This window comes from Brachyhypopomus gauderio, chromosome 11 (genome assembly GCF_052324685.1).
Source record: "Brachyhypopomus gauderio isolate BG-103 chromosome 11, BGAUD_0.2, whole genome shotgun sequence".
NCBI classification, from domain to species: domain Eukaryota; kingdom Metazoa; phylum Chordata; class Actinopteri; order Gymnotiformes; family Hypopomidae; genus Brachyhypopomus; species Brachyhypopomus gauderio.
In genome coordinates, this window is record NC_135221.1 from 12075094 (window position 1) to 12094239 (window position 19146).

The following is a 19146-nucleotide window of genomic DNA, read 5'->3' on the forward strand; positions in this document are numbered from 1 at the left end:
AACTCAAAAATAAACTGATTTTTGAAATTATTCATAGTAAATATTGTTGTCTACCAATCTATCTAGCCACATCCACTTTCAATTTCGTTTTCCACTCGCTGTTGATTATACCCATGCTTAGGTAACCTAGGCAGGTTAGCGAGGCATGTCCCTCTTGGCTAGCTATTTAGTCTCTTTAAAGATCACTACAAACTTTAGCCTGTTATCTGTGATTCTGTTTGTTAGTGTTGGTTAACATTAGTTCATAAGGCAAGCTTGGAAATAAACTTAGCTAGCTATCGTTTAGGCAGTGACACCTCAATGGTTAGCTACAGTGAACTACACGAAGCAGGTTTTGGTAATGGATGTTATTTCACTCAGCTCCGGCAGCGAAGAGGACTCCGATGTAGAGTTTGTTGGGAGTTACAAAGACAACACAGAAGACGCGACCCCGTTTATTAGAGCCGAACTGCTCGCCGTTACACCTGTAAGTCGGGCCTGTTTTAGCCAGCAGAAGAATTAGCTAGCTATGCTAGCTAGCCGGCCCATGGAAGCTAGCTAGTTGAAATGTTCGGAGATTTTTAGAGAGCATTAAACGTGGAGAACATTAACGGCAGCTATTCTAAAGACCGGTTGTGTAGTTTTGTCTCACAGCTTTCTAAAATAGTCCTAACTGGTCTGGCGATGTGCACCTTTAGCTAGCTACAGGTATCGCTAGCTCCGTGGCTAGCTACTTCTTTCCAATTCTTTCACGCTTTGAGGTAGTTTTGGTGGACGTAGCTATTTGCTGGTCATGATGTTACAGTATATGCATAAAAAAAGACTCATACGGCGTGTCAGTGACTTTGGCCAAAACTAATATAACCAATATATCGGTTACAATATGAATAACTAACTAACTAACTAGCTGGTTAGCTAGCTAAGGTAATAAACAATTGTACGTAACTCTCGTTTGAATCATTCACTACGTTAGCTGGCGAGTGAGGTGAAGAGTAGAGCGTTTTCGCGTATGCACTACGTTAAACCTAATTACCAATTTTGGCAAAAGAGAGAACACAAAATGTACTTCTAAAGTCAGTTAAGTAGCTACATACCTAACATGCAATGTTTATAGATTCGTTTTTATATATTTATAAATCTTAATTATTTTATTGTTAATTTTATTGCTTGAGTACATTGGCTGTAACATTATTCACTAATTATTAGTTATTGTAAAATTTATCTACATTTAATGCTCTAATTATGTTAAATTCTGCAAATTAACCTTCACTTGGAAAGATTGTCAATCTTACATCTGTGTTCCTGTTTGTTTCAGGTTATTATTGATATTACGGGGCACTGTTTTGGCCCTGTGAAGCCCAGACACCTGCGGAGACCAAAAAGACTAAGCTCTACTTCAGAAGTCATAGATCTAAATGATGACAGTTCTTCCACACACTTTTCTAATTCTGTTGCAGAGTTGCACAGAAAGACACCGGATGACTCACAAAGAAAGGCAGAAAATCGGTGTGTGGAATCATCTGTTAGTCCCGTAACAAAGTGCTCTGGAAAAAGACAGCATTCATCATATACCGAATACCTTGAAAAGGATTTACATTTTTTGGATTCACATGATGTGGATGGTGGTCAGTCTCCTCTTTCAGTGTCACCTGTTCAAGAAAAGCCTTCTACAGATCAGCATGAAGCAATTCTGTCACATTTAGAGCAAACAAGTATTCAGAAGTCAGTAAACATTTGTCTTGCGAAACAATGTATTTTAAAGTCACATGCATCTGATCGCTCAGACTCTGAATCTGAGGTACCAGAACAATCAGACACTTTTGATATTTTAGATAACCTCTCATTATCACCTAAATCCTCATACACAGAGAGGCTAGAGCACGAAACGGGTGCGGAGCAAGTGCATAACACTAAAGACACACACCAAAAGTCCTCATCACAGGGTGACTGTGTTGAACTAGACAGAGAACACAATAAAAAAGTGGAAACTTCACCAAACTGGCTTGACAGAGCACCTTCACCCTTTAGCCTGGACAGTCCATACTATTGTCCAAGCGAAGTAGATGCTGTTATTTTTTCAGGTGAATCCCTTACTGAAGATGATAAATGTCAGGTCTGCATGGACTCTGGTTCCTCTGTCCCTGGTCTTTGTCGAGCAAACTCGCCACCCAGTGTCGCTGTGGAAACTGTGCGTCCACATGAAAAAGATCACACACACACGCTTTGCACTCAGGCTCACTCACAGCTTTCCCCGAGGACGTTACAAACCTCAGGTGGAGTGTCTCCTGTTCACAGTTTGTTGTGTGGACAGGAACTGCCTGCCAGCCCTACGTCTACAGAAATCCTTGCCGGTGACTCTCCTGACACACTGACCGACTCGCCTGATCTAGACATGGAGAGTCCACCCAGCAGTCCTTCACAAGCGTGCAGTTGGAGCTCCTCTGGATCACCAACACACCTGCCCTTCCCTTCACACACACCGCTGTTAGGTAGTAAAACCTCCGGTTTAGTATCGTCGGAATTCCCTCCTCCTAGCCAGCGGATAAGATGGGACGTGGATGAGGAGGATACAAACGCTGTTGTGGTGTCAAATCTTTCTCAGCCCTTCGCACAAACCACACAGCACGTTTCTCTGGTTCAGTTTAAAAAGCTGAAACACCTGATTGGGGGAGGATTTCAAGATGTGGTAATGATTTCTACTGGTCTTTCTCTATTATTCTCAAGGAATGTAAATATATGTTCTAAGATAGGTTTTTGTTGGTTTTGTGGCATTAATAATTGGTGACTTTCAAATGTGTACATGTGTTTTACTTGTGTAAACATCTCCCTGCTTTGCCACAGGGCCGATGTTGCTTGACACTCCAACATTGAGTATTGAGTCTCAACAACCCAGCGAGTGAATGCTAACCCAGCAAATTCTTTAGATCACTATTCAAGTCAATAATCCAGTTGTGAGATTTTTTTGTGAGATTTTTTATTATTTTAGGGGCATAGCAAACTGGGAATAATGGAAAGATATATGTTGTGGGTGGTTATTAGAATAATATGTACACACCCCAGGAGTCCTCAGATAGCTTTAATATGTTAGCAGGTTTTAAGCAGATATTTTGCATATTTCTGTCTTCTTTATTTGTTTATTTTATTTACAAAATACAAAAATTATGTTACCTTGAACTGTAAGGCAGTGACGTCCCCTGATATATGTTTCACAAATGTTATGATAAAGAATTGCACATAAAGGACAGCTGTTTATTCTACTACTGTCACAAGCGAGATTGTGTGTACATCCTCGGTGATGCTCGTTTACCTTAGACTAATCCACTTGTTGCCTTCGACAGCCTGCTGATGACGAGGAAGGTGAAGACTACGGCCCAGCTGAGCCACTGTGCAGACAGAGCCTTAGTCTGGTCTATAGCACGATTGAAGAGAACTACGCCGAGGGCACCGTGCAGCTGCTCGCTGACCTGATACAGCCTCGTTTCTACCCCCCGGCTAAAATCACGGCTCATCTCCTAAAAGGAATCCTCCTGGACCCGCAGTGTACCAGGGCTCTGGCCCTCGAAGCCTACAACCTGCTGATGAGGTCACATAAGTGAGTGCAACCCCTTCTTTATGGTGATTGACCAGCAGTCCATTCAAGGGAAGGATCACTGATATATGTTTATAGCCAGTTCTGTTTATAATGACTTGATGTCTAGGACCAGACAGTACTAAAAGTAGAGTGTTAATTTTTTTTTGTACTGATTAAATGTCCTTTTTAAAAGCATTTACAGGAAAGTTATATAATTATCATATTTTTAATGTGTTTTCCATTCTCATTATGAAATCAATGTAGATGCACAATCTATAAGAGAAAGTTGAAAGATAATATGTCCTCATTCAGATATCACCCTGCAGACATATCAACTGTCCCATGGGACTGGGAGTTGATATCATCAGTAATGGCTGAACAGGTGGGAACAGCTTGTATGATGTATTGAAACACTTTAATTATGCCCTCTAATCATGACTTGAAATGGTTCATGATTCAATTTTCTTAAAAATTTGAAACCTAATTAAAAACAATTTGTATTTAAGTGTAGAAGTAGTGCAAAACTGCAAGTTTTTATTAAAGATATATTTTTTAAATAAAAGATATTTAATATACTGTAATTAAAATAAATTAGGAGGTAGTTTTGGTGGACGTAGCTATTTGCTGGTCATGATGTTACAGTATATGCATAAAAAAAGACTCATACGGCGTGTCAGTGACTTTGGCCAAAACTAATATAACCAATATATCGGTTACAATATGAATAACTAACTAACTAACTAGCTGGTTAGCTAGCTAAGGTAATAAACAATTGTACGTAACTCTCGTTTGAATCATTCACTACGTTAGCTGGCAAGTGAGGTGAAGAGTAGAGCGTTTTCACGTATGCACTACGTTAAACCTAATTACCAATTTTGGCAAAAGAGAGAACACAAAATGTACTTCTAAAGTCAGTTAAGTAGCTACATACCTAACATGCAATGGCTAGTTTATAGATTCGTTTTTATATATTTATAAATCTTAATTATTTTATTGTTAATTATTTTATTGTTAATTTTATTGCTTGAGTACATTGGCTGTAACATTATTCACTAATTATTAGTTATTGTAAAATTTATCTACATTTAATGCTCTAATTATGTTAAATTCTGCAATCAGAGCATCAGACAGTACTAAAAGTAGAGTGTTAATTTTTTTTTGTACTGATTAAATGTCCTTTTTAAAAGCATTTACAGGAAAGTTATATAATTATCATATTTTTAATGTGTTTTCCATTCTCATTATGAAATCAATGTAGATGCACAAATCTATAAGAGAAAGTTGAAAGATAATATGTCCTCATTCAGATATCACCCTGCAGACATATCAACTGTCCCATGGGACTGGGAGTTGATATCATCAGTAATGGCTGAACAGGTGGGAACAGCTTGTATGATGTATTGAAACACTTTAATTATGCCCTCTAATCATGACTTGAAATGGTTCATGATTCAATTTTCTTAAAAATTTGAAACCTAATTAAAAACAATTTGTATTTAAGTGTAGAAGTAGTGCAAAACTGCAAGTTTTTATTAAAGATATATTTTTTAAATAAAAGATATTTAATATACTGTAATTAAAATAAATTAGGAGTTTAATTACATACAAAATACTGTACACAAAATGGATCACCATATGTAAAATAATCAAGTGAAAGCATTCCTTTTTTAATTTCTGAAGAATAAATAATGCAAAAATGCTGTGCAAATATTAAACAAGAAATATATAAGGAAAATCCATAAACATGGTAATATAATATTGTATAAAAACGAGCTATTCAGCTTCGCAATAGGTCAAGTGCGACCTCTGGTGTTCAGAAAATGCAACTGGTTTGCGTAATAAACAGAACACCGGCCAACGCCACTTTTCTTACACCACTGCACTTTCTTACATCATTACACCACTACACTTGGTATTTTTATAGTCGTGTTTTTCGATTAAATGCGCTGAGAAGTGGTCCGGTCTTTGGCTCATGGCTGTTGTTGGTGGTGGGTGTTGGGAAGAATTCCAGGAAGCTGTGCCAGGAGGTTCGCTACCTGTTCATGCGCTATGTGCTGCAGGTACTGGAGGACGACTTCCAGTTCAAGCTGCCCTTACGGCGGCTAAACCTCTCTATCGTCAAGGCAGTGCTCTCCTGTGATGACAAGTTCAGACATGTCAGGTGAGGCAGATTTTTGAAGTAGTGGTCACTTCGCAATTTATTGTGCAGTTTGTGCCTACATGCTTTAAGTCCACCAGTGCACATTGGTCTCTCAGGGATGTCATCAGCTGGTTATTTGATGCAGCCAAGCAGTCTTTCTGTTATTCAGAGGACGAAGAAATGCAAAGAATGGAACTAAACCACTGTCTTAAGTAAGTTTATTTACATGAGTAAATTTTGCATAATTGCTTGAAAATCTGTGATGAATTAACTTGCCTGATAGTGGGAAGAGGTGTGATGTTTAGACTTTACACAAAAATCATCTAGTTTGCAATCGCAAACCCACTATCCCTAAAATAATTTTTTAAATATCATTTTAAATTATGAGTTTTAATTAACCATTAGCTGTCGGGGATAAACATGCTCCACACTGTCCTTTTTATTTTCTTCTTAGGATGTTGCTGTTTCTCCAGAGGATGTTGTTATTAGCCATGGAGGTAGACTGCAGACCCATGTACAGCTCAAACAAGCTCTCTCAGGAGCTGTGTGTCTGCCTCAGCAGCACAGCCCCGTCTAGACGGCTCAGGTGAGACTCAGTGCAGCCCGTCTGTGGACTATATTTTAGCCGTTCTCTTTTCGTTAATGTTTCTGACCACAGGAACACTGTTGGCAGGATATATTTGGTTGGCAGACATCTCTGAGCCTGGCTGTGATATTGATGTGTTAGTCGGATACTGTGCAACTCGCATTAGCTTTCCAATACCATGGCAATATCACCGTTGCATGGAAAATAATCTACGACCCAAACAATGTCTGGTCTGCAGTGGCCCTGTGGTCAGAAGCAGGTCCATGTTCATGGCTGGGTATGAACAGAATACAGGTAAATGTGTTCCCTAATCAGGACAGAACTATGCAGTGACTATATTCCATTACAGGAAAAGCAAGTCATTTGATTTCTGGAACATTTGAAAAATATTGTGATTACAGTTTAACAAAGATCTCATTACTGCATTTCTCTTGTTTTTATTAACAGTCAGTGCTATTTGAGTGCCTGCATTGTTGATCATGAACTTGGGGTTTATCAATAAAACATTTAACACGAGATTTGTTTTTGAAACATTGTTTCTTATGACATGTTATATACACATGTTAAGTGAACCTTGTCTTGATACATTTATGTTTGTGATGGTTAAAGATAAATCTCGCCTTAGGCCAGTCAATGACCCAGACTTTTCAAAATCCTACAATTGTTATCAGATGATAATCTCCTATTGACACTCTGAGACTGAAAAACACTAATGTTGCCAAGATAGTTCAGTACTTTTGGATAACCACCTTTTAATTGACATTTCTGCATGTGTGTGTGTGTGTGTTAGACTGTTATTGTTAAACACTCTAGAGAGCAGTCTTCTGAAATGTAAACTGCTGGAGCTGCTACTGAATGAAGCCTGCTTTCAGAAGAGACTATTACCCATGTCCTTCAACCTGCTGCTACACTTCCTGAAGACCTGCACTCTGGCTCCAGACACATCGGTGAGACACGAAGGCCACGCTTTTAGTTTGTTGATTGTGTGCTCCTTGCTTCAGAATGATCTTGCGGACCAGTGTCTGATGGATATCTGACCACTTAAATGCACTGAACTTAAGTTGTCTTCTGTGCGTTTTTTTACTCCAGGATGGTACAGAAAGATGGAGAAGGTGGGAGGAGCTTCTGAAGCTTGTGTGGATGCTGACACTCAGCTATGAAGAAGTGATGACAGGTGAATAACTGAATGTGACCCCTCTGTTATACATTATGTGGGTTGTCTTCTGGGTTCACTGAACCTCAGTGGCATAACAAACAATAACAAGGTTTACCATTCACGTGCCATTTGTTTGACCTACCTTTTTATCTGCATTTGCCAGGTCACCTTCGTCACTCAATCACAGAACGGCATACCTTGACTCGTCCTCCCATGTGGACTCAGAACGACAGTGTTAGCCAAGCAGCAGTCCAGGAGGCAGCTAACATCTTCTTATCTCGCGTGGTGGAGGACCTTGGACATGCCATTCCCCCACAAATACAAGAATCATTATCCCATCTGCAGGAACACTTACTGAGCATCAGTTTTAATTAAAGGGCAAATATTTTGAAAATTATATTAAAAGTTAGATTTTTTTATCCTTGTTTGTATTTGTTTGTCAGAATCGTTTGTTTTAAATTGACCTAAGATTGACAAATGTTTGCACTACTGAAGATAGTGTAGTGTGCTGGATTTTTATGTTTGAAAACAGAAAGATTGAAGAATTCCTATGAAACAGTCACAGACTGTTGATCTAAATAGCAGTTTAAACTTCAGATGAACATACATTTTTCCAAGGTCCAACTAGGGGAGTACATTTACTTTGTAATACTGGAGGGAAAACAGAAATTATTTGCCAAATGAGTTTAATAATTCCCAGGCCAGTTTGCTGCTCACATGGTATTTTGCACACAGCTTGAAACCTTTATTTAGCAGGGTTCTTTTTTCCTCATGGTGGAAAATAAAGTCACAACTATTTGCAACTATTTTTTTCCAGTGCAAACGTCTTCACACTAGTTTGATAACATTCTTACATACCTCTACATACCTTGAAAGTTGTAGTTGTATGATCAGAAATGTGGCAAGTATTGAAAATAGTTTAAGCAGTAAAATTTCGCCAGTTATGATTAGCTTTCAGATACTATAGAATTATTATGGGACACCTGGACAAACCAGGTCGATTAAAGCTTCCTTCATGTCTCCAGTGCCATGCAGGCAGTTAACAGGACCGAAACGCATCACACCTCCTCCATGATGCTTGTTTGCTTACGGTAACATTAATTCAGTAGCGGATACGAGTGAACCTAAGCCCAAAATAGGACACAAAGGTGACTTCAGGGGTTGGTATGCTTTTAAAGGTAAATTCAAAAGCGGTCGCTAATGTTTCTAATTGATCTGTGAGCTAGAAGTATGCCGTTTAGTTAGGTAGCTTGTACCAGTTATTTATGTGCCAACGGGATTAAGCAATATGATCACCTATTACTGGGATGACAAATACGCACACAATCACGAACAGAATAAACAGTGTCTTTACTAATCGAGTGAAGTATTTTTGATTGTTCAAAAACTGGCTCTCCAGAAAACTAGCCAATGTAGCTGTTAGATAGCCAGCTAGGTTGTGGGCTGTGATTAGCGCGCTGCGCATCGTTTACACAGGGGAACCACCTAGCTTAGCTAGCCTGTTTACCAAAGGCTACTTTGTTGGTAAACATTTGTACAAAAGTAACAGCATAAAAATGTTATTTAATAAACACTATCGGAAACGACCAATTCTAAAATAAATGGTGTGCCATTCGTTCAGAAATGTCACGGTGTTTTTTATTAGGATATTAGCAGGTTTCATACGGGCTAATGTAGCTATAGCTATCCAGGTTAGCGCGCTGGCTAGTAACCTAGCAACCCACGTTAGGTGAACGGTCTCCTGCGCGGTCCCACCCGGCTGGCTAGTTAGCTGGCTAACAAGCTAACAGAGCCAGATTTAGTTTTTAGAGGTTCTTCATGAGTGGCCTCTAATTGTTGGTTTAAGAAACGTGAAACTACCGAATGTGTCAGAAGTTTCTGTGTAGTGTCACGGCAAGCCGGGTGCTGAGAGAGGTCCAGATCTGAATGGCTTAGATGGCTCATCTAGGTAGGTGATGCCTGCTAGCTAACATGATTACTCGCCATTTAACATGTCATTGTACTTAACCTTGGTATTAGTACCTACCTGGCTAACAAACCAGAAAAAATAAATTAAAGATAGTGTCCTGATTTCTTATAAAGATAGTGTGCTTGCCTTACACCAGTTAGTAAAATATAAGTTGTACGAAAGAGTCAAATTGGAAAGTTTGTCAGTGTTGGACAAACAGGCCTGCAGGTAATCACTTGGCTAGCTAGTTAATTGGATAAACGCCTTTTCCACAGTACACTGATCACCTGTGTGTCAGTCACATAGTTGGCTTACTACAGAGATAAATTAAAGACCCTATGAGGTGTTAGGATTTTAAATGCTTTAGAGTGAATTCATGTTTTATACCCTACAAGTGGTGTAGGGATGCCCAAGGAGAAATACGAGCTGTCAGGTCCCAGGCGGATATACACTATAATGTCCAGCGAAGAAGCTTCCAGCGGGAAAAAATCATACTGGGCTGAACTTGAAATAAGTGGTGAGTGTTTAATATGCTGTTCCTGTTCCTGCTGCTGGGAGTTTGGTAATTCTGTCTAGGCCTGCCCAGCGTCTGTTAATAATGTTTTTTGTTTTTAATAATTTAATGATTAAATTTTGTGTTTTGCCCCTTAGGTAAAGTACGCAGCCTGAGCTCCTCCCTATGGTCACTCACTCACCTCACTGCTTTGCATCTCGGTGACAACTGGCTGTCTCGCATCCCTCCTGACATTGCCAAGCTACAGAACCTTGTGTACCTGGACTTGTCGTCCAATAAGATCAGGAGCCTGCCAGCAGAGCTCGGCAACATGGTGTCTCTCAGGTGAGATTGACGAAAGGTGAAGGGGGTTTCACTGTGTATTTTGCATACCCTTAAAAAAGAAAAGTAAACTTGTATAATGGTGTTCACTTCAAGATGAAATGTAGTTTCATAAACAACAAAAAAAATGACCCAAGTGATAGAAAATCATGGTGATCTTTTATATGATAAAATGCTCAATTAACAGAATTGGTAGTATAGTTAAATAACTCATAATTGCAGATGTGCATAACATTCTGTCTGAAGCAGAGTGAATTAGCAGTTCAGGTGTAATCTTAGAGATTCTAATGAGCTTGTCCTAAAATGTGCAATACCTCCAATCCTCCGCAGGGAACTGCTTTTAAATAACAACCAGTTGCGGGTTCTGCCTTTTGAACTGGGGAAACTGTTTCAGCTGCAAACACTAGGGTTAAAAGGCAAGTCCCTACAAACGCCCAGGATAATTTGAAAGACTGGTTGGACGCAAGGTGCATAATTTTGCTCCCTTTCCCCACAGGAAATCCACTTGCACAAGATCTCATGAGCCTGTACCAGGAACCAGATGGGACGCGACGCCTGCTGAGCTACCTTTTAGACAATCTCGCCGGTGCTATCAAACGCAGTAGGTTCCTCACACGTCCGTGTGTGTGCGGCATTGTTTGTCCTGATGCATTTTGCATTTATGCAAATTTGTCCTCAGTCTCATCTGCCAACTTTTCTTTTTAATTATTTATTAATCTACTTTCATCAACTGATGAAATTGGTGCTACTGGGAATTGGTGTGAATTATTGGTGTTATGAGTTTCCTTCTTTTTTTTTCCCCCCAAGAATAAAATCTCAGAAATTATGGTACATTTAAATAAGCAGAGTAGTCTTAACACTACTTCTTAAATTTAAAAAACGTTTTTCTCCATGTTGTTCAGCACCAGCAGAACAGCCACCGTCCAGGTCATGGATCGCACTGCAGGAACCTGACGGAGCCAGGCCTTCAGGTAATCATTTCACTACCACACTTCAGTGTGGTCTGTTCGTTTACACGTGCACTGTTTACACTAAATCCATTTGTTGATTTGCATATTCACCTCTTGGTGCATGGGTGTGAATTAGTGCATGTTTTTTTTTAAACCCTAGCTGTCTTTCCTCCCCTACCTCACGCAGCTCCCTTCTCAGTAATGTGCTACAATGTGCTGTGTGCTAAGTATGCCACACGTCAGCTCTATGGCCACTGTCCTCCCTGGGCCCTGGGTTGGGAGTACAGGAAGAAGGCCATTATGCAGGAGATCCTCAGCTGCAATGCTGACATCATCAGCCTGCAGGTACGTGGATTCTTGACGAACGAAGGACGTTGATTCCTCATGTATGTAGAAAAATCAGTTTTTGTGTCTCGTCTGGCTCTGTATAAATGTATTTATTTAGATCTGTTTTTTGAGTATTTATACTCAAATGTTTCTTGTATCTTGGTAAGCTTGCTGAACCATATACAGATACAGGCTTACCGAGAAGCTCAAGCCCTGAAATACATATTTGGTCAAATATCAGAAGCAACAGTCCTGTAATAACCCTGCTGAATGCCTCTGTACAGGAAGTGGAGATGGAGCAGTATTACAACTACTTCCTGGTGGAGCTGAAAGGACAGGGATACGATGGATTTTTCAGCCCCAAATCCAGAGCCAGGACCATGTCTGAATCGGACCGGAAACACGTGGATGGATGTGCAATATTCTACAAGACAGAAAAGTGGGCATCACCATCACCACATTTGCATTTTACATGTGATCCTTATATAAACAAATACACAGAGCTCGGACGGTACTGTAATGTGATGAAGCTGACCAGCGGTTTTTGGCATGTAGCAGAAGCGTTAGCCCCGGGTTGTCCTTGCAGGTTCAGTGTGGTGCAGAAGCACACAGTGGAGTTCAACCAGCTGGCCATGGCCAACTCTGAGGGCTCTGAGCTCATGCTGAACAGGGTCATGACCAAGGACAACATCGGAGTGGCTGTGCTCCTGGAGCTTCGCAGGGACGCTGCGGAGGTGTCGACTTGTGAGTGATGGAATACCAAATGACCTTTTGTCAAATACATGGCACACGAGACATCCTTTGTGAACATAACGAAGATGTTTGTGTTTAGTTTAGCTGTTGGTCTCTAGCCATCTGCAGCATCTCTGAAGCCTCTGAAATCTTAACGCGGATGTGTTTCTCTGCCTGTGTAGCGAGTAAGATTTTCCATGGCATGGAGAAACCGCTCCTCCTAGTGGCCAATGCCCATATGCACTGGGACCCGGAGTTCTCAGACGTGAAACTGGTGCAGACCATGATGTTGCTGTCAGAGCTGAAGAACATCTTGGACAAGGCTTCGAGCACCTTCAAAATCGGCTCCCTCGCTGGGGAAATGAACGGCGTTCCTCTGGTGCTGTGTGCTGATCTCAACTCTCTGCCAGACTCCGGTGAGTCTCCCTCACCTGAATACTTAATCCCAGAAACGGCGTGAAAGATGATAATGATGTGGTGACTGTTTAGAGTAATGGTTAACCGAGCTTGTGTACCTGCTGCATGCGTTTATTTACTGTTAACTGAATTAGCGTTTGTGTGAAGTACTCTTTAACCGGGACTCATAGGTGCACAGTGTGGTTGATGTAAATGATGGTAAGTTTTTCCCTAGGAGGAGAGAGTTAAATGCCGCCTTCTGAAGCAGCGTGCGGCTGTGGAGAGAAACGTGTAAAGATTGTTGACGCGGGTTTTAACACATTGTCAAACAAGCTGTCATAGCCAGGCCTGCTGAAGTCGTTACTTTAAGTGCCTGCGTGCAGAACTTAATTAGCGCCACAGCGTCGACTGGCAGACTGAAATAGTGAACTTCGTTCATTTCATAGGGACTTCGTGCACTAATTCTATATCCATTCCCTCAGATGTGAACTTCAAAAGCATGTCGGGTTTCTAGGTCAGTTGGATAACAACAGATGTTGCTCAAACGATAAGTCAGAGAAATTAATAGCACTCTGCATCTTTACGAGACGAGTTGATTCCTCGCCGAGGACGCGGGCTCTGTTTGCTCGTGGCCCGGCCGCTGCAGGAGTGCTCGCACCGCGCGGAGGTGTCTGGCACCTGTGAATCACGTGCGCCACTCTGTTCACAGGCGTGGTGGAGTTCCTGAGTGCAGGGGGCGTGGACTGCACGCACAAGGACTTCAAAGAGCTGCGTTACAGTGACAGCCTGACCAACTTCAACTGTAATGGCAAGAACGGCACGCCTAGCGGCCGGATCACGCACGCCTTCAAGCTGAAGAGCGCCTACTACCAGGGCCTCATGCCTTACACCCACTACACGTTCGATTTCAAGGTCAGAACCAACTCTTGAGAAGTTTCTCTCTCTTTTATCTTTTTGTTTTTTGGACCAAGTAGTCTAAAGTTTAGGGGGAGTTTAAGGGGTGCAGCGAAGTGCTTTGCCCTGCTAATATGTAGTTTCAGAATCTCAGTAGTGTGATGTTGTTCGTATGTGATCGAAGTCAACAGCTGAAAGTCGAGCAGTGTTCAGATGGCACACCATTGTAATCTTAGGGTCAGGTGGTTTTGTTTATATCCAAATGTTGGCAGAAACCCTACTTAAACACTTGTTTGGACTCTGTTCAGTACCAGCATCTGGTGTTATATCAATTGCTGTGCTTTGTGTGCAGGCACATTCTTGTTGTTGCTTATCCTGGTGGGATACTTTCCTCTTCAATAAATGATTCGTCATGGTCATTTTTGTCCTGCCTTCTCTGCAGGGTGTCATCGATTACATTTTCTATTCTGAGCCGCATCTCAACGTGTTGGGGGTCCTGGGGCCGCTGGACCCTGATTGGCTATTGGAGAACAACGTCACTGGCTGCCCACACCCTCACATCCCCTCCGATCACTTCTCTTTGTTTGCACAACTGGAGCTGGTTCTGCCTCACCTCCCCCCAGTCAATGGAGTCCACCTACCTGGACGTAGGTAGTGAGACTGTCCTGCCACCTGGGGGTGCTGTTTCTTCCTGGAAACTTACTGAAAACGACAGAACCTCTAAACACTATTTTTTCAAGTATTGTTTTACATGCATTTTAAATGTTTGTCTCTTTCTCATGTACGTTGCGTTCTTATACTCTCAACAGAACCAAATTTGCTCGTGTATTCTGGGAGGCCCTGGTTCTTCTCGATCAGTTCAGCTTAATTGAATATTTGCAGACTGCATGGGTCTGTATTGCAACACTTATGTACCCCAGCACCTGGTCGTCATAAAGGCACTGGTAGTTTTTAGGGTAGGGCGCTGGGGTGCACAAGTGCGCATGTGTGTTTGCTTTGTGGTGTAGTGAATCAGTGCTTGGCCACACACGGCCGTTTGGGCTGAAGGAAGTGAAGGAGGTGGTGATGCCACCTGATGTTCAGGTCTGAATAATCACAAGCCAGCAATGATTTCTCCACGTCCTCGACCAAGTGCATTTACACCTCACTCCCAAGTCCTGAATGGATTCAAAGACGAGCTCAAAACCTAGTGCAATTACCCGTATGAAATCTGAGAAGCAATAGTTCGATCTCAGCATCTGGATTTTTTTTTTTATGAGTGTATTTTAGTGAGATGCTCATTGTGACTGCCGGGTGTGTCTTGGTGATCTGCAGGTCCTGCTTTACATGGTGCAGAGCTCCAGCGCGGGCTGCTCTAGGAGTGCTGGTCCGATCCAGTGGTGCTGGGCCTCCCCTCTGCTCTCTCCATATTCACTTAATGGTGCAATATTCCCCGGCAGAATCCTGCAAGACGTTTGCGGCGGTCTTGGAGAAACTGGCAGAATGTTTTTAAACTAACTTGAACATGAAACTGGAATGCCCTTGTTCTGTTACCTCCCCGTCTCCCACAATGCTCTGAGAGGGTTTGCGCTTGGCTGCGTTACGTTGGGTGAACTCCTCACCGCTCCTTTTTTGCACATAATTTTAACCATGCCCTTGAAACAGGTTCTCCTTTTTGATTTTCAGTGTGACTGACCTATGCACTTGTATTTGTTTATCTAAAAAAAAATACAACCAAGCATAATTATAGATATACAATGAATGTGACTTCACTGTGGGTTCCTCCACCTGGTTGTATGTAGGCAGAGTTCCTTAGTTGATAAGAGAGGTGGTTGGTATGAGAATACTTTGGCCAGACAGTCTGTATTCAACCAGCATCCGTTCACTGTGTTGGGTGGAGATGGGGAGGCTCTTCCTCCTCCCCAAACCCTCCATATACATGCTCGTACTCTCAAGGTCTGTAGCACTGTCTTGTGGCCAATTGTATTTTTTTCCCCAGCATTGATTCCCCTTTATTGTCCTGGTAGGGTTTTCTCCAAGTGTTTTTACAGATGTACACAACGTATACACATATTTAATCTTTACTCTTTAATCTGTAATGTTTACATTCCGTGGTCCACACGGAATGTGTTTTGCTTTGTTTTGTACTGAGGATACATTATGATCCGACTTTAAAGAAAAAAGATTGTATTGTATAAGTATGACTGACTGCATTTTTATCAAAATGAATCAAATTTACCAGCTTGTCTCAAAAACAAATAGATTGTGAGGTTGATCCCAGGTGTCACTGCTTCACCTTTGCACTCTCCAGGATTCTTTTCAGAATTAGTTATTTTTTTGCTTCCCCTTGCTTGGATTTAGCGAGTGCAGTGTAGTTGAGCGTGCAGCTCTGGTCTGCTGCGTGCTTGTTTTGGGGGGGGGGGTGGTATTTGCTGGCCTTCCATTTAAGCTCCTGCCTCTTCAGCCCCCTGTAGAAGTGAGTGTTGTGCCTCTGTGGACTCTAATCTTGCACTATCGGTGAACACCTGTACAACCTCTCATCCTTTAAAAAAATAGTTAGATATTTCTGGTGTGTGTGTGTGTGTGTGTGTGTGTGTGTGTGTGTGTGTGTGTGTGTGTGTGTGTGTGTGTGTGTGTGTGTGTGTGTGTGTTTCTCCACCCCCTCCCTCTTTCCTTATTTTATGATGGCAGTGTAATTATATCACTTGTATACTCAACACTTTATTTTTTTTTTCTTTTTTTTTTTTAACTACTGTACTGAACTACGCAAGGAATCAGGTCTGTAATGTCACATGAGAAATGTTATTTTTGTAGTTAGAGAATCTGTACTTTGGCTCTTGTATCTTTTATCCCCCCCCAGCTCTGCTATTTCTTATTCTGAAACCACTTCTCCTAATTATCTTTTGTTAAAAGCATGTTCTGTAGATCCCCTGTGTACAGTTCCAGCTAACTTCTTAATCCTGTTCTAATTCTGTTGTGTCTGTATAAACTCTTAAGTATGGCCATACTCTCCCCTTTTGTCGTGCCATGTTCTGCGTGTTCTTCTATGAAGCTGGATTAGATTAGATTTCCCTTTTCAAATGCTTCCTTTTGTTGAAGTGTGAGAGGGACTGAGCACCTTTTGTTTGTGGATGAGTTCAGAGCTTTAGGACCAAAATCCAGACTGTAAACCATGATAATCAGTGGCATTGGAATGTTCAATGTCGGATTTTATGTTTTCGAAGGTTGATGAAATGCATTGGTTAGCACTTAGTGTGATGAGTTCTCTGTATCCTTCCCACATAAACTGATTGCTGACACCTTTTAGCTTGGATTGGCCTGTTTCCACTATGCAGAATTAGACATTTTAAATCATTTTTAACAGCAAGGATGAAGCTAAACCAAAACACTTGAGATTGGGATGGCTTTTCTGTTCCTTTTGTTCTTGTAGTGTAAGTCATACCTTTGTCCTGTTAATGACTTAATTGCTGAAGGTATTGTAGAAGAGTAGCTTTTTTTGTAAAGTGTGAATAAAATGTATATTGCATATTTCTTTCTAAAAAAATAATTGTGAGTAGTGAATTCTTTTTTCCTACAGCCTTTTAATACCTCCTAAAGATCTGAGATGGATCTTGCGTGTCCTCCTCTAGTGGGATCAGAATAGGATCCCATGTTTTGAGCACATGATCACTAGGACGATGTTAACGTTCTAACGGTCATTCTGCACCATTTTTTTTTCTTGTTCTTCAGGAAGCCTGTAATTTTATTCTGATCTTATCTCGCCATTGTAGTGTCATCTAATTCTTTCACTTGCACAGTAAAAACATTTCAAAGTGTCAGTTTGTTCTTGATCTACACTGCCAATGTTGAACGTACATTTTGTATGTGCATTTTTACATTTTTGTATTCTAAGAAGCCTTGTTCTGGTCTTTATTTTCAGAATCATGACTACGGTAAGTCCTGTGCTGGGTCGCCGCTGTTCACTGAGCATCTTTTACACTCGTCTATGTGCGTGTTCCTCTCATGAAAGTTTGCCCTGAACATAACAGTCTAGGCTTCCCACTTCTACTCCCAGTCCTTTTTAAAATAACCTGTTTAACAGTTGGCCGGTTGATAAATGGTGGATTTCTAGTGGAATCTCTTGCGTTTGGTGTTCTGTATCAAACTCTATACATGTTCTCCTGAAGCGGACATGTGCTATGCTGTGTTCCACAAGGTGGAGTTATCGTACCAGAGAAGACTGGATAAACACAAGCAGGAAGGGCCACCTGCAGGTTTCCCAGTGGCTCCGAGCAGTGATGATATTTTCAGTCTCTGTACAAATTTTAAATTTGGTTAGAAAAAGGCAAAAAAAAAAACTAACTAAAGTTTAAACTTAAAACAGTGAAACACAACAAAATCCAGGAATGCTTCCAATTGCTAATCCTAATGTATGGCCTAACCTGAGTGTCACTTTGGTCCAGGTGTAAGCTAGTAATGAAATATAACTTGGTTAAGTTTAAAACTCAAAACCAAACAAACAAAAAAAAAACTAGGAATGTGAATGATCTGCATTTTATTATGAAGCAATCATTCTCAAAATTAGATTTATTGGGGAGTTCTTTGAATTGGGTTCAGTTCTATAAATGGAGTCGACGTGTGTTGTTTTGATGCCTGGGAATGAGGCCTCTTTGATGGAAGAGTGAATGTTGACGTATTTCCATTTGGTATGAATGGATTTATGACGTTGTTTACCTCGTATAAGAGTCCAGTGGCACTATATTACAGACGAGAAGTTCTTGATGTTTATTTCATTACAGGGATGAGCAGAACTTTCTGGCCAATTCTCCCTCTCCATCTCCCTCACTCCGTCCTCTTCAGTGTGTTGGTTTTTTTAGCTTTTTTGTGGGTTGTGCTCTGCTTGGACTGTCCATTGTTGTGCACATACGTGGCAGTGCAAGTTCAAAGTCTTGGTAAGTGTTTGCAGATGTTTTTCTCTCTCTCTCTCTCTCTCTCTCTCTCTCTCTCTCTCTCTCTCCCCCCCCCCCCCCCCCCCCCCCCCCCCTCTCTCACACACACGCGCACACACATGCTCTCTGCCTCCACCATTACTGCAGTCTTTACAGTTACACCGGACCATGGTTCAGGTCGGGGACCTGTGGAAAACATGAGTGTGTGTCCTGGATGATGTACAGACAGTCCGGCCCTTCGAGACGTCTCGTGCTCTTAAGCGTGGCAGGGGCAGCAAGTGGAAAGCAGGCCAGTCGGTGGGGAGCCCCAACCAGCTCCTGTTTCTCCCTGAGAAATAACACTGGCAGACGGTGAGACATTTCCTTGACATGATTCATTGTTGCAACTTTATATATATATATATATATATATAAATTTCACATGGTGAAAAGCACATATTGTAAAAGGACCAAGGCAATGAAAGTGTACTTGCTAATGCCTGAAACTGAACTGCTGCTGGGTGAGAATAAAGAGTCCCAACCTTTCAGCAGTACCAATACAGCACAAACATTATCTGTGAGCTATCGTTCCTTATTATGCAGTGGGTCTACATAACATCCTGTACCCTAGAGCAAAGGGCCAAGTAGTAATGATCTGGGATGAGAGATGACCGCCGCAGTGTATGTGATCTCTCCAGCTCCAAATGTGGCATTTTGTCCATGTGGGTTATAAAGGTGAAGACAGT

General features: G+C 41.4%; 2 protein-coding genes and 1 long non-coding RNA gene across 10 annotated transcripts; 2 read left to right on the forward strand and 1 right to left on the reverse strand.

Moving 5' to 3' along the window:
• The first annotated feature begins 81 nt into the window (after positions 1-81).
• simc1 (SUMO interacting motifs containing 1) lies at positions 82-7851 on the forward strand. Of its 5 annotated transcripts, none has more exons than XM_077021983.1 (10): positions 82-466; positions 1295-2665; positions 3318-3571; positions 3863-3932; positions 5554-5711; positions 5807-5902; positions 6145-6276; positions 7067-7223; positions 7366-7450; positions 7596-7851. In XM_077021983.1, exons 1-10 carry the CDS (start codon positions 341-343, stop codon positions 7805-7807), a joined length of 2661 nt encoding a protein of 886 aa, XP_076878098.1. In that variant the 5' UTR covers positions 82-340; the 3' UTR covers positions 7808-7851. The 5 variants fall into 5 exon arrangements, with proteins under 5 accessions (XP_076878098.1, XP_076878099.1, XP_076878102.1 ...); XM_077021984.1 differs by having other exon boundaries at positions 5611-5711; XM_077021985.1 differs by lacking the exons at positions 82-466; positions 1295-2665 and having other exon boundaries at positions 3506-3571; positions 3863-4927.
• Positions 5497-10195, reverse strand: LOC143527069 (uncharacterized). Of its 3 annotated transcripts, none has more exons than XR_013134025.1 (4): positions 10076-10195; positions 7575-7726; positions 5771-5848; positions 5497-5684 (listed from the first exon to the last, which is right to left on the reverse strand). It is a non-coding gene; the product is annotated as an uncharacterized LOC143527069 (long non-coding RNA). The 3 variants fall into 3 exon arrangements; XR_013134024.1 differs by lacking the exon at positions 10076-10195 and adding an exon at positions 9459-9773; XR_013134026.1 differs by lacking the exon at positions 10076-10195 and adding an exon at positions 8301-8449.
• cnot6b (CCR4-NOT transcription complex, subunit 6b) lies at positions 8458-17257 on the forward strand. Of its 2 annotated transcripts, none has more exons than XM_077021988.1 (12): positions 8458-8610; positions 9776-9897; positions 10032-10218; positions 10546-10631; positions 10712-10816; positions 11118-11186; positions 11353-11510; positions 11777-11931; positions 12079-12236; positions 12407-12640; positions 13330-13532; positions 13957-17256. In XM_077021988.1, exons 2-12 carry the CDS (start codon positions 9786-9788, stop codon positions 14167-14169), a joined length of 1680 nt encoding a protein of 559 aa, XP_076878103.1. In that variant the 5' UTR covers positions 8458-8610; positions 9776-9785; the 3' UTR covers positions 14170-17256. The 2 variants fall into 2 exon arrangements, with proteins under 2 accessions (XP_076878103.1, XP_076878104.1); XM_077021989.1 differs by lacking the exon at positions 8458-8610 and adding an exon at positions 9172-9380 and having other exon boundaries at positions 13957-17257.
• The last annotated feature ends 1889 nt before the right edge of the window (positions 17258-19146 follow it).